This window comes from Anolis sagrei, chromosome 4, assembly GCF_037176765.1.
Source record: "Anolis sagrei isolate rAnoSag1 chromosome 4, rAnoSag1.mat, whole genome shotgun sequence".
NCBI classification, from domain to species: Eukaryota; Metazoa; Chordata; class Lepidosauria; order Squamata; family Dactyloidae; genus Anolis; species Anolis sagrei.
In genome coordinates, this window is record NC_090024.1 from 179,699,504 (window position 1) to 179,713,846 (window position 14,343).

The 14,343-nt window shown below is 39.7% G+C and overlaps 1 protein-coding gene across 1 annotated transcript in view; it reads left to right on the forward strand.

The window, feature by feature from the left end:
• The window catches only part of EIF2B3 (eukaryotic translation initiation factor 2B subunit gamma), a 99,395-nt gene that overhangs the window by 60,602 nt on the left and 24,450 nt on the right, over positions 1–14,343 (forward strand). The window contains exons 7-10 of the mRNA XM_060773407.2: positions 5,174–5,295; positions 6,559–6,752; positions 9,603–9,680; positions 12,418–12,566. Of these exons, the coding sequence (XP_060629390.2) occupies positions 5,174–5,295; positions 6,559–6,752; positions 9,603–9,680; positions 12,418–12,566 (543 nt within the window). The remainder of the gene's footprint in view (positions 1–5,173; positions 5,296–6,558; positions 6,753–9,602; positions 9,681–12,417; positions 12,567–14,343) is intronic.

Here is a 14,343-nt window from a genome sequence, read left to right on the forward strand (position 1 = left end):
AAATCCCACATGATCTGAGTGTGGACTCAGATAACCCAGTTCAAAGCAGATATTGTGGGATTTTCTGCCTTGATATTCTGGGCTATAGGGCTGCGTGAAAGGGCCCAGAGACACCAGAGATCCCTTTTCAAAAAGTCTAGCAAAGTAATATCATTGTTCAGGACTTATTTATTTCGTATCAAAAGCATTGCATAACTTAATATAAAACTGATAAAAATGGAAGGAGCACAGGTGGCTAAGTATCCTTTGACCAAAAACGGTCAACAGTAATGACATTGCTTTTAAACATTTGAATTGTTCAGGACTTAACCCCTAAGATGCCAAAAATATCTGTCTCATAAACCTTCAAATAAAGCCTTTTGAGATTTTGGGAAAGATTTTGCTCCATTCTCCTGCTCCGTAACTAACACCTGAGGAAATAAGTGTCAGGGTTGCTGCTAATTAGGCGATTGACTCTCTTCCCCTGTAACTAGCTCTTAAGAAAGGACCACAGATTTCACAGGTGGGGGCTGGCAACAATAGGAGATTTTGCGCTTCAGATCAGTAAAAAAGGAGGGAGAGCTATTAAAATGCTAATACTCATTAATACGATTTTCTGGTGTTTAACTTTAAACACAGAAAATAAAGATGAGTGACAGCCAGTCAAATGGGAGTGACATTTGCAGTAAAAACATCCCAGGCCAGCAAGTAACAGTGCAGGGAAGTATAAGCATCCATCCCTGCTGGGGGTCAGGCCAAAGAGCTAGATACTGTCACCTCCCTTAATACATTTTGAGGGCTGGAGGCAAAGCAGACCATCCAAGAGTGATCATTGTGACGTGCGATTTTGGAATAGCTAGTTAATAGGTAATTTTTGTAGTGACAGAGTCCTGGATTTCCTTGTTCTGTGTCTTCATTTTGCAAGCTAACATTACATATTTTATTTGAATAGTAGGCATGTCATCCTTTTTATTAAAACATTAATGAAGCTTCAGCTATGATGAAATGAGTGGGCAAGCTTACATTACTCTTGTCGTCAGATTTTAAAAGTTAGTATAGTCAGCCCAACTTGAATCATTTTATATTCAGATTAGAAATTGTGCTATTTGAAGTATATTATGTTTTACTTAATTAGGCTTTTGTATATAATTGTTCTTAGTCTTTTAAAATGAGACCTCCTCCCATCATAGGTATGTTAAAATATATCAGCATAAATTACAATTACATTATACTATTATCGTGTAAAATTCAAAGGTATCAGCAATCCTCACTAGAAGGTTGTTTAACAAGATATAATCCTACCTCTGAGGATGCTTGCCATAGATGCAGGCGAAATGTCAGGAGAAAAATTGCCTCCAGAACATGGCCATATAGCCCGGAAAAACCTACAACAACCCAGCTTGAAGGTAGTTAGGTTGTATACAACTGTCTTACGGTAATTAAATTCCAAGTACAAGGATTCATTTCATGCTATTTAAATCTTTTATCTTTTTTATGTAATCCCGATTATTAATGCTAATTCAGCAGATTTGACTATATGATTCAGTATTGTAAGAGTTTTCATTGTTTATTTCACTTCTGTAATTTTTATTTTTATTTTAGCATATTAAATCATGAATTGCTTTAAATATACTGGCAGAAAGGCTTCATATAAATGCAATAAATAAATAGGTTAACAACACTGCTGTGAACCTGTTAGGTCCTGCAAACCTTGAGACTCTGAGTTGCCCCAGTGCCTCACTATCACTCATTGCAGAGATTTTAGAATCTTTGGCTGTGCCTCTCAGTACCTTCACAGTAGTATTTACCACCAGCAACTGTCTCTACACAACTGTCAAAAGAAACTGTAGGTAGCGTGCATTGCAGTAGTTCAATCAGGAAGTGTTATTGAAGTGACATGGACCTTTAGACACAGCTTTAAATTGGGAGGCATGCTCAGACCAGATTCCTGCTTTGTCAGAGAGTATGCTTTATTATTATAGATGCAGGTGAAATGTCAGGAGAAATGCCTCTAGAACATGGTCCTATAGCCCGAAAAAACCCCACAAGAACCTAGTATGCTTTATTATTCAGGACATATCATCTGCTTCATCTCTGACCTGGAAACTGTGAATCCCATGTCAGGAAAACATTAGGTATATATTAATTAAAGAAGGTCAGTATTGTCTTTCTTCCAGCCTTTCATACTTTATCCTGATTCCAATGGAATTAAGTGATAGGGCATATTGATAATGCCATGCGCCAAATTCTCATATGAAACTGCTAGGGGTTGTTATATGAATCCTGTCCTAGGAATCAAGATGGAATATTATGTAGCCCCATAGAATATTTGCCACCGAGCTAAGCAAAAGTTTCCCAAAGCTACCTTCTGATATTCACGTGGATTTATATAATAACAATAGCACAGTTTCAGGATATTTTTCAGTCTCTTCAGTTTTGTCTGAGTCATAAAAAGGGTTCATGATGTTCCTGGCTACCTAATAAATCTAAATGCTGATTTTAACAAGAATGTATCAACATGAAACACTCTTCGCTAGAAATATTGCTTCCAATACCCATTCCATGCAGCCATTCCAGGAAGATTTGAAGGTCAAATCATATTGAAGAGATCAAGGGAGACCAAAGGTTGCACATCGCACTGCTCCCTTCTAAAGAAAATAATTGTTAATCTAAAACTGTTAATCTAGCTGGACCATCCCATCCAAAGTGGAGGTCAAAGCTAGGAAATTGCATAGAGGCAAACAACTTCCTTCTTTTAGCTTCAGGGTTGTTCTTCAAATAAGCCCTAAAGTAAAAGCCTTTAAAATGTTATTCTGTACCTATGACACATTCCTGGTCCAATCTCCCTAATCTAGAAATCTAAAATCTTGCTAAATTTTGCTAAATCCATGTATTTTATTACCTACTGGAGTCCTGGAACCAAACCAGGGTGTTTGTTACCTATATGTATTGTTTTTCTGTTGTTTTTCTTTGTGGCTACATTTTTCTCTTCATGTAGGCAAAGTATTAAAAGTTCAGCTGGTTGGAGGGCCACATTTGCTGTTATAATTTTCCTTCTGATTAACCTCTATCACTTGTTAATCCTTCTGTCAATCCCCAAAACGTGGGTCAACCTATCCATGGGTCAGTATTGAACCTTAACTCTTCTCAAAGAAGAAATTACCTACTTCTCTGAATAGAGTGGTGAAAAATGAGAACTTAGTTTCTTTCAGTAGAACCTAAAAGAAGAACTGACCCCTTTATCCTCTCAACTACAACATCGCTTCTAGCCTTTTTTGAATGCCTGGGCAGGAAAACAGCAACAACAGTAGCCAGTTCCCAAAGAAATGTGATTTTCTTTCTTCAGTATGCCTTATGCACAACAAATCATATCAAAATCCATAATATTGGTACCAAAACCTATGCTCAGCTTATACATGATGTCAACTTATATAAGAACAGACAAGCATCCCGAGCTCTGAGGATTACCTGGGAAGGAATCCCACTGGAGCATTGCAGCGCACCCAAATACCTGGGAGTCACTCTGGACCATTCTCGGACTTACAAGAAGCACTGCCTGAACATCAAACAAAAAGTGGGTGCTAGAAACAATATCATACGAAAGCTGACTGGCACAACCTGGGGATCACAACCGGATACAGTGAGGACATCTGCCCTTGCGCTATGCTACTCTGCTGCTGAGTACGCATGCCCATTGTGGAACACATCTCACCACACTAAAATAGTGGATGTGGCTCTTAATGAGACATGCCACATTATCACAGGGTGTCTGCGCCCTACACCACTGGAGAAATTACACTGCTTAGCCGGTATATGGCGGCATACAAGTTCAAATAATAAATAAATAAATAAATGAGTAATATACAGTCGTTTTTGGGACTGTCCCATATTTTCACTGTAGGCCAACATAAATATGAATGGTTAGCATTCACGTGTGATTATGGTGTTTTCCCTTACAAGTTGTGTGGTAGTTAGGAATTAGCTGGGCAGTGCCATTTCTCAAAAGATGCTGAGATACAGTTGTTTGCAAGACAGAAGTGCAACTTTCACAACCAAGCACAAGTTTGCCATCTTCTTATTTCAATTCCTCCCATTGCTGTCTAGTGTTGTGTGCATTGCATCAGAAGGTTTTAGAATCTGCCAAGTACTCAGACTTTATATGGAATTAACCCCATAAATGCCATGACTAGCTACTGAGGAAAACACCGGACTGTCAGTTATGGATGAAGCATAAAACCAAAGCAGGAAATCATTTTGAATGGTACAGCTGCATGCAACATTTTAAGCTCATAAACTGTCCATCTGCACACCCACATGTATGGCAGAAGGCAAGATTTGTTGGGGAGGAACCATGGCGCACTCAGACTGCAAACAGCAGGGAGAGATTTTCTCATTCAGAAATGGAGAATGATTCATTAGGTTTTGATTTAGTTAACATCAGTTCTGAAATTATTGCAGGCATTTAGGTCAGAGTTCAAAATTTAATGCACAAAAGCAGGCAAAAGGATGACAGATTATGATGACATATTTGGGATATTTCAGATTGCTTTCCATATAGTTCCTAAAAAAATATTGGGGACAGTTATGCAACTTGAATTAAAATGTCATGCTATAATTTAACTAATTTACGAGGCCATAAAAATCTCCAGCAAGCATGTGGGCAATGAGGAAGTACTTCATCAGTGTCACGGATGGATGGTGAAGCGATAGCTCCCCCAATGGCCAGAATACCCTCATGAAAAAGTTGGAATGTTAAATAGCCTCTGTCTGTCTGTCTATATATGTTGTGTGTCTATGGCATTAAATGTTTGCCATGTATATATACATTGTAATCCGCCCTGAGTCCCCTGTGAGTGAGAAGGGCGGAATATAAATACTGTAAATAAATAAATAAATTTCTTCATAAAAATGAATCCTAAAAAAGCTATTTATTTATTAAATGCTGAGGGCCATATAGTATTTGTTTATCATTTCCTAAGTGCATCTTCTGTGGTGAATGATGGATTTTTTTTTAAAGAACCAACCTTCGTATGAGCTTTCACAATCTGAAGTTTCAGACACATTTCTAGAAATGTTCTTCTCAGTTGCAGAATGGTAATTTTGTGAATTCAGAAATCATAGACACAACTTGCCTTTCTCAGTTTTCTCAGGTCCCTAGATTTAACATTGGCATGTTTTATTTTTATTTCCATAGATCATTTACCTCAATCAGAAGTGAGCTGATTCCATATTTGGTTAGAAAGCAGTTTTCCTCTCCTACACCATTACAAAACACAAACGACCATGACCAAAAGAAGAAGGACCAGAAATCATTAGGTTAGTGCAAAACAGTGGCTCACAGATCTGCCTCAGCACCTGGGAAGAGACTAAATGTCATTTTGAGACTATGTGGTGTAGTAATTGCTTTATATAATAAATATCAAACCCAGTAGTTTTATTCTGCTTGTCAGACATTTTTTTTTCCAAACCAGTCTGCATCAGTTTTCTAAAAATCCATTTATTCCTTGTAATAGGCACTACACATAAATGGAAGAAGAACATAGGCTTGGCCTTCAGACTTAGAGCCTATAAACAAAAGTCACACAAGAGTTATTGGAAAAGTAGAGAAGGGGCATCAGAATGCCAAATCCAAACCCCAAACTCATATTTAGAGAACTATGGTTTGTTACAGTAAACCAAGATCAAAATGTTTTTCCAAATTCAGGCTCGTTCAAAACAATCAGCTTAAGTGTTCTCCAGGTTCAGATTTCCCTAGTAATTATGATTTGTGTGAAAGCAGAAACTTCCCATTTTCCTGCAGCTGCACAAGAGGATGAAGCTTGTATAAGCTTGTTCATGTACTAGGAAAGCATGATATCGACTTACAACTGAGTAGACCTATGGTATTCTTCCTTGAAAGAATGGGGAAAGCACATTCTCATTGATTTCTGTTCCTTTGGTATGTGGGAAAACTAGTGTCCTTCTTGCTTCTGTAGTTCCAGGGGAAGTTTCAATTAGATCAGACCATTTTCTGGTATTTGGGAGGGGGTAAACTCCCCGCAGCAGTGGATTAAGTCAAGCTGTGTTTTGCTTGCCTTGATGTTTACCCATGAGGGAGGAAGTATTCAGTGCCCTTTGTTCCTCTGAGTAGTGACAAAGAGATGAACATTAGCCTCCCTCCTATTTATCCCTATACTTTGCAACCTAATCTCTTTCATACAGTGGAGATATGCTAGTCAAACCTCCATATTCGATGCGGTTGTGGACATAGTGAAAAGCTGTGAATTTTAAAAGGTTGATTTTTTTTAAAAAAAATCCAAAAGACCACCTTTCTAGAAATATTTAAGTTCTTTAAGATGCCTGCAAGATTGGCTTCTTGCAGAAATATATCCATAAAATCACATTTGATGACCTACAGATGTTTAGAGTGAACATTTTCATCAAATCTGTGAATAATCAAATCTACAAAAGTCAAATTTGCAAATGTGGAGGGCCGACTGCATATCTTTTCCCAAGAAAGCATCCTGAAAGCAACAATGTAGAAAAGTATGATGTTATGTTCTCTCTAATATCATTTTTGTGTCTTCCCATATTTTGCAGACATTTATAGCTTCTTGAAGGATGATAGTTTATTCGAATTGGGTTCAGACAAAACCTGCTGGAACAATCGCAGAGGAGACATGGATGAGGCATTCCACGCTGGAAAAGTTCGTTGCTATGTTCATATCATGAATGATGATGGGTTGTGCTATCGAGTAAACACACTTGGGCTGTATGTTGAAGCTAACAGACAGGTAAATGAAATAATAACAAAATAGCTTTCAGCATAGAACAGGAATTTCTTCATGTTTGTCTAACAGAGTCTTTAAAAAATTATAGAAATGTTCCTTCCCACTGAGACTGAGAATACCTATACCACTGCCGTGCTGGTATCATTGAGGAAATATCTTGGGAAGAGGCAAAAGCTCTCATAGTTTGAGGTTTATAGGAATAAGAACTTTGCAGATCATAAATCTAAGCTGAGAGACCTTTCTGTTGATGGAACCAAGGCCTGTGGGGCACTATAGTCCTATCAGCCAAACACCTCCACTCCTATCTATTCCCTCTCCAGATAGGTTTTGGGTAGGTGGGAAGGATTGCACTGATATTTCTCTTGCAGGTATCATCATCTGTCTGAAATCTAAAATTTATGGACCCAGAATTATTGCCAATATTATTTATAAATGTAGTAAGAAAGGTGGCAAGATTATCATGACAGGTACATTGGCAAGAACTTGGGATGTAATTTCTCCATCTTGGCTACATGACACAGTGGAAGGGAATGACCAAAGATTGCTGATACTATTAAAGGATGCTGTGTTTGTATATAAATAGAGATAAGCATAGCTCAGAATGTTTTTCTGCCACACCAAAGGAGAGACTAACTGCAAGTCCTATTTATAGTTGACAAAAGACTTTAATTTACAGCAGGAGTGAAAGAAAGGATGTACTGTTAATACATAGTGCTAAGTTTTAGTTGAACGGAAAGGAAGTCTATACCTTTTAGGAGCCTGTTCAAGAAAAGGCCAAACTATGCCAAAACAATGTGGGGTTTTGTCTGTATCCTCTTTAAACATGTTTTAAGTAGTTGAAACATTTGGGATCAGTGGTAATCCTAGTGAATGTGTAAATCCTCACTAGAGTCTCAGTGGTCAAAGATGATTTTTCTTGAATGATTAACTCTCCAGGATGGTAGCATTAGAACAGCATTTCTGCCTAGGTAAAATGCTACAAGAAAAACCAGTGAAATTTTCTTAAAAAGAGGTGCATATTTTTGAAAGTCTGATATGGGTCTTTTCCTCCACATCTTCCAGTACTGCTACAAAATACTGATTGTGTTTTTATCACTCTGTTTTTTCCCTTCCATATCTCTTTTGCTATTTTAAGGTCTAACACTAAAAATACTCCCTCCCTCATGTAGGTACATTTATCCATTCTGGTTGGTTATGAGCCAGAATTACATAACTGTATTCTAAGGAAAACCAATCAAAGTGAGGGATTCATTTATCAAGCAGAACCCTTGTCTGTAGCATTATTCTTCAAAGTCTATGTATTTTAACAAGTGTCCACCATTTATTTACAGAATATAGGAAAGTGATTGAAATAGCTGTTCTGTAAGTTGTACAAATGGGTTATGATTTGCTGTAGATTCACCATGTGCGCACAGACCACGACAGTAGATGTCATGTGGGTGTATGAACATAACATGCACTTTTCATTTGCAATTTGTGAATGCTTCTGGAACAGAAACAGAGCAGCAGCTTACCTTCCAGACTTTGTAGCCAGGAAATGTCTTACTTGTTTCAGCTGACCTCTCAAGTTTGCCACTGCCTTTGTGTGGGCAGGTGGCAGCAGGCGGGAGTAGCTCTGAGAACAGGAAGTATGTTTCTTAAGAAAAAAATTACTAAAAGCTAAGCTAAACCTCCCCTTGACCCTAGCACTCACCGAAAATCCTGCTCTCTTTCATCTCTCTCTTTTTCCCCCTGTGTAGCAACTACTTCTCTCGGATCATTCATGCTGTAGTAGGCTCAAATAATTTAAGAAAGGGTTATGCTCGGAATATATCTGGAAGCCATTTTTCAATACATCACACTCAAGACTGATGATCATACAAAAGAAACCTCCCCAGTACTATTGTGCATTTTCTAAAGCACTTAGAATTGAACTACTTGCATCATTAGTATGACCTGGTTGAGATACCCATATATCTAAGTTTCTTCAGATTGTTGGTCATTCATGAATAGCCTCTCGATAGCAACAAAACAGTCTTTCAGAATATGTCAAGAATAACAAATACAGTAATAAACTTCCTGTACTTGAAACAGGGGGAAATTGCTGGTAGAGTATTCACATAGTATTTCTTTCTGTCTGGTTTTCATTGTTTTTCTCCACAATTGATTGTTGCAATCTAAATAGCATAACTTGAGTAGAAAAGTTTTACCTTGGTTGAATCTATTGGGATTTTTATCCCATTGCTATATCATTGATATCAGTTGCTTCCAATGTCCTGTTTAGTTCCTCCATGCAAGTACACAGTATAAAAGTTATGAAATCTCAAGCTGCATAAGATGTTTAAAATCCCCCCACCCCCAGAAGGAAGAAAGTTTATGGTGGAACAAATAGAAAGTGCAGGAGAGAAAAGAGTGACATAACCTCTTCCTTTCACCTCATAAGGTACTGCTAATATAAATTGTTGTTCTTATTTTCATTAGAAAGAAAAAGTTACCGGAACCATAGGTTGCATGTGGTTTGACACAAAACTAAAGTCTGAATCCAGGTTCATGAGTTCTAAATGAAAGCATTCTCTTTAGGCTGGATTTTATTTTTCTTCTTGAAGCATATTGCTCATTGTGTACTACTTGGCAACATGTTGAAGTTATGTTCATATTCTCTATAAAAGGGTTCATATATTTCTCTTCTTCATAATCTCCAGAACCTGTCTAATCACTGCCTTTTATAATTCATCTTTGTGCACTTCTTTTTTAGTCACCTGGATATAATAATCTGTACATTTCTTGTAAATTATGTATGGGTACGATCATATAAAAGTAATTGAACACATTATCTTTGCCTATTAATTTGTGACTTTGGATGTCATTTTCCAGGTTCCTAAGATGCTGCCTTCACTTTGTCCAGAAGAATCTTTGGTTCACAGCACTGCACAAATCACTGACAAATTCCTGGTGAGCATCAATATCTGTAAATACATTTGGGATAGTAGGCTAAATCAGGATTGGTCACTCTCTGCGCTATAAAAACTTATATGTTTCAGATTTCAATATTAATGTCAAAAATACATAGTATGGTTTTACATAGGATCTGTGCTACATTAGAACAGAAAAGACAAATATTCCTTAAGTAAAAGAAACATTAAATATTAAATAACCAAAATAATAATAATAAGGTGTAAGCACTATACTCATCTGTGAATCTTCTATTGCAACACATCCAATGGCGTGGTTTAAAATCTGTATATAAAACCATCAGGAATTAGTATGTTCCAGTCTACTTTTGCACACTTTCCTTCTGTGTTAAATGTCTATGTAACAAGGAAGATTTTGTAGGCCTCGTTCACATTATCTTAAGTTGGTTAATGCTATGAGCAAGCCTCATTCCCTGTTTTGTAAGATTCGGGAAACTATGGTTACTGCTCCCAGAACAAGCTGGGATCTTAAGTCAACTTCACGTAGTTGTGTAAGATGCAGGGAAAGCTGATAACTGTAATTTTCTGATTTTCCTGAAGCCGAAAGCTACCATTTCTTACACACACATGCCCTGGATGAATAGGAAAGTGGCTGCCTCTGTAGGCACAAGGCTTAGTAAAATTGCCTGAATCTAAGCAGTCTGTGTCTGCTATCCAAAATATTTTATTCTAGTCAGTGTCTCTCCCAGCTGGGTGTATGCCTTTAGCAGATATGATTTATAGGTAATATTTTTATTTTTAAATCAATGTTTACTCAGAAATAAAGGGGGGGGGGGAGACAGAAAAAATAAAAGAAAGTGATTTTTCATAGTATATTAAACTAAATCTATTATATCTAACAGCTGTTGGAATTTAAAAACCATATAAAGACCTATCTCTTCCGGCAGGCTTGCCCAACCAATTTTAAACTTGCATCTTTCCTGTCGTAGTCAACTATGAATTGCACACATGGTATTCCTGCGCCTGCGCAGTTCAACTTCGGAACCTTCTAGAATTAAAAGAAGACATTTTATGACACTGCCTGGCCCGCCCCCCCCTCCCCCTCCCCTCTCGAATATATATGGCCCAACGCGGGGCCAGGCCCCCTCAGTTCTCTTTATCCGCCCAGCGGTTCAGCTAGAGAACCTTCTTCGTGATCGACTTGTAGGTAGACCATTGGTTTTTGACTCGGACTGGCTCTCGTCTCTTCTCTAAATCTCTGACCCGGACTTCATACTGACCCTTCTTTTGTTATCTCCTTGGCTGGCTTATCGACGGATCGCTCTAGTGCTAACTAGATGGCAACCACGTCTTTTAAAAAGTGCTCCCAGTGTCCTAATACACTTCCGGACACTGATGGGCACTCGCTGTGTCTCGCTTGCTTGGGTGAAGCTCACCTTGCCCAGCCCTGCAAGATTTGCCAGGCCTTCACGCCCCAGACCCGCAAGAACAGGGTCTCCAGATTGAAGGCGGCACTGTACGATAGGGCTCTTCTCCCGCCAGCACTGCCTGCCCAAGCCGCCAGGCCGATCAACTTACCTGGCTCTAAACCGTTACAACATGGCGGAACCGCCAAAAAGAAAGCCAAAAAGGCAAAGGATGGTGCCCTCCAAGATGGCAGCCTGGTTTCTTCAGGGCCCTCGGGCTCTAGCAAAAGGGCGGGAAGCGTGACAGCTCTCCACTCGCCTCCGACACACCTTACACCTATGCAGCAGCGCAGAGAGCAAGCGCCCCCTCTAGGGGTTCCGCAGCTCTCTCTTCAACAGCCCTCGACTTCGGCCCAGCCTCTCGGCCTCGCAAGCCTATTGACATCGGCGCTAATGTTTAATCTTTGTTCTGTGTATTGTACAATGTATTTTGTAAAAATATGTTTTAATGTGTGTTTTTTGTAGAATGTTTTTAGATGGTTGAGTGTTTTTAGCAATGTAGTAACCCGCTTCAGGCCACAAGGAGAGTTAAAAATTACTATGATCATCATCATTATCATCATCTAGATCCAAGACAATCACTCTAAAATAGAACATACTAATAAACACATACTAGACATGCAACTACTAGGACTACTATATTAATATCTCAGTCGTTGTTTTCATACGCCCTTTAAATAATGCTATATGTCCAGTCTTCTACTTTTAATAACACTTTTCTAATTCATACATACAGTAGTTGAAGTTTGCCCCAGTCTTTGCTGTAGAAAAGTGTATGTCTCAGTCTTTCTTAAAGTGAGTGAAGGATTTTCCTTGATCAGCATAATCAGTTTGTCCAGTTCATAGAGAATATAAATTGAATCAACATATCCTGCTGTATCAGACATTTAGCATTTAAACACAACAGATCACCATTTGTGACAGAGAATTTGATGATATACTTTTCTATCTCATTTTTCTGTTCACGTAGAGATTTTAGGGTCATTGATAAAGGCCTTGACCAATACATGCACAATAAGTATTAGACATGACCACTGTTTAGAAATGAAACCAGTCTGGGCCTCCATTTCATGTCAAAATGGGTTGTTCTTCAGCTCTTCCTTATTGGGTTTGCTTCAGTTTGCCTAAGTATATTTATCTGTTGATTGGCCCACCAAGAACTAATGTTTATGGGAATGTCAAACAAAGACTGCTTAATGCTTTGCCAGATTAACTACATGTGGGGTATTTTGTTTTCTTGCTTGGTTTTGTTTTGTTTTGTGTGTTTCTTTCCCATTTATTTAGCACTGTCTATTCCCTTTTCCTCTCCAGGTTGGAACTGACAGCATGGTTGGTGCAGCTACACAAGTAGGAGAAAAGACTGCAATAAAACGCTCTGTGATTGGCACCTCCTGCATTATCAAAGACAAAGTTAAAATTACAAACTGCATCATCATGAACTCTGTCAGAATTGAGGAAGGGTAGGTGATCTTGTCAAATGTTTCAAGGTTTTATTCTGAATCATCACTAGCTACATCCCAAGCATGTTTTTTCTTGGATAAAAGCTGCTTCTTCATCTCCAAGGTGGAAAGCAGAATGACAATTGAGAAATAGTACTATACTGGGATTATAATGTTTCTAATAATAAAACTAATGTTGAAGAAGATTTTCATCTAGAGATAATATTGGTAGAGTAAGCAAAAGTTATTTGATACCACAGGACTGGAAAAGAGCATGTATAAAGCGAGTTCCTAGAAGTATTAGACCAGTTTCTTCTTCGTGGTCTCTCTGAAATCATACATATGGTAGTTTGTGCGAATGTGCAACCTCTGAACCTTCTAACAAGCTTTTCAGAGTCTTATGGCTATAGCCCTGCCCACCTTCCCTAGAAGGCATATAGACAGTGGGAGGGGCCGTAGACTCAGTTCCTTTTCCGCAGTTGCAGCAGCAGTGTTTAGGAACCTTAAAAAAAAAAAGCTTACCTGACATCGGACTGTGACAACAACTAATTTAGGCCTTTCACTTCATAATGATATTGACCATGGACCTCCCTGATTACTCTACGACTCCTCTGTGACCCTCACCTGGATTGTTTGACTACCTTCGGGCCAGGATGTCTACAGCATGATTTAAAAATGTGTTTCTTGTGGAGGCAAGCTGCCTGTTTCAGATGAGCATACTTTTTATGTTTGTGGAAATCCCACTCTGTGCAGACCTGATCAGTTTGCCTCACCTTTACACTGCAAGCTCGTAAAAGCCATGAAACCCACTTGAAGGGTACTTCTTTGTAAGAAGGCCCTGCTCCGTCCCACACCAGTGGCTAGGCAAGCGGCTTCTGAATCGCCTGGCCCTCCACATATCACAGCAGCCGCCTTCCCTGCGGCACAGCCGCCTAAGCACAAACATGCCAGGTCACCAGAGAGAAACACCAACCAGCGTAAGGAGAAGTGCAAGAAAAGGAAGGCCTTGAGCACTCACCGGGAAGATGCAACGCTGCTCGTCTCAGGTGGGTGACTGCCTGTGCACAGCCAGGTCCCCTCATGGGAAGTCCCACCTGTAACATCTGTCGTGGATGTGCAGCCACAGCTGGACAATCCCCTGCCTGTGCAGCACCTGGATGTGGCCTTGCTCCCTCTTGTGGAGGCAGCCCACCCACGGTTGGAAGTGCACAATGCTGCTCCTGTGGTGCCCTCCACAGCTATATGGAGGTGCAGCACCAGTTTGAGCATTGGATGTTGGCTTGATGCCAGTCCTGGTACCAGCTGCCTCCAACATAGGGCACAGGCAATCATTCTACTAACTCTCCCCCATTCCTTGGTGTCCAGGCATACCTCTCACTCCCAATCTAGGGCGCCATCCCTTGGAGCAATGTTTTAGTCATCGTGATCCTGTACTCCTCCGTGATATTTCTCTGTATGAAGAAGTGTTCCTGGCACAATACCAGCATCATGAACATTAGCCAACATAATATAGAGGGCAGGATTTTGAAGGGCCTCATCAAGACCCAGTTCATCACAATTACAGCGACCACTCTCCAGGAGGAAAGGCATTTTTCTTTGGACTAGGACATTAAGATCGTCTGGGGAGGCCCTGCTCTCGATCCCACCCGCATCTCAGGCGCGGCTGGCGGGAACGAGGGACAGGGCCTTCTCGGTAGTGGCCCCTCGGCTGTGGAATGCCTTACCTGTGGACATCAGACAGGCCCCCTCGCTGCTGGTGTTCCGGAGGAAGGTCAAGACTTGGCTTTACAAACAAGCG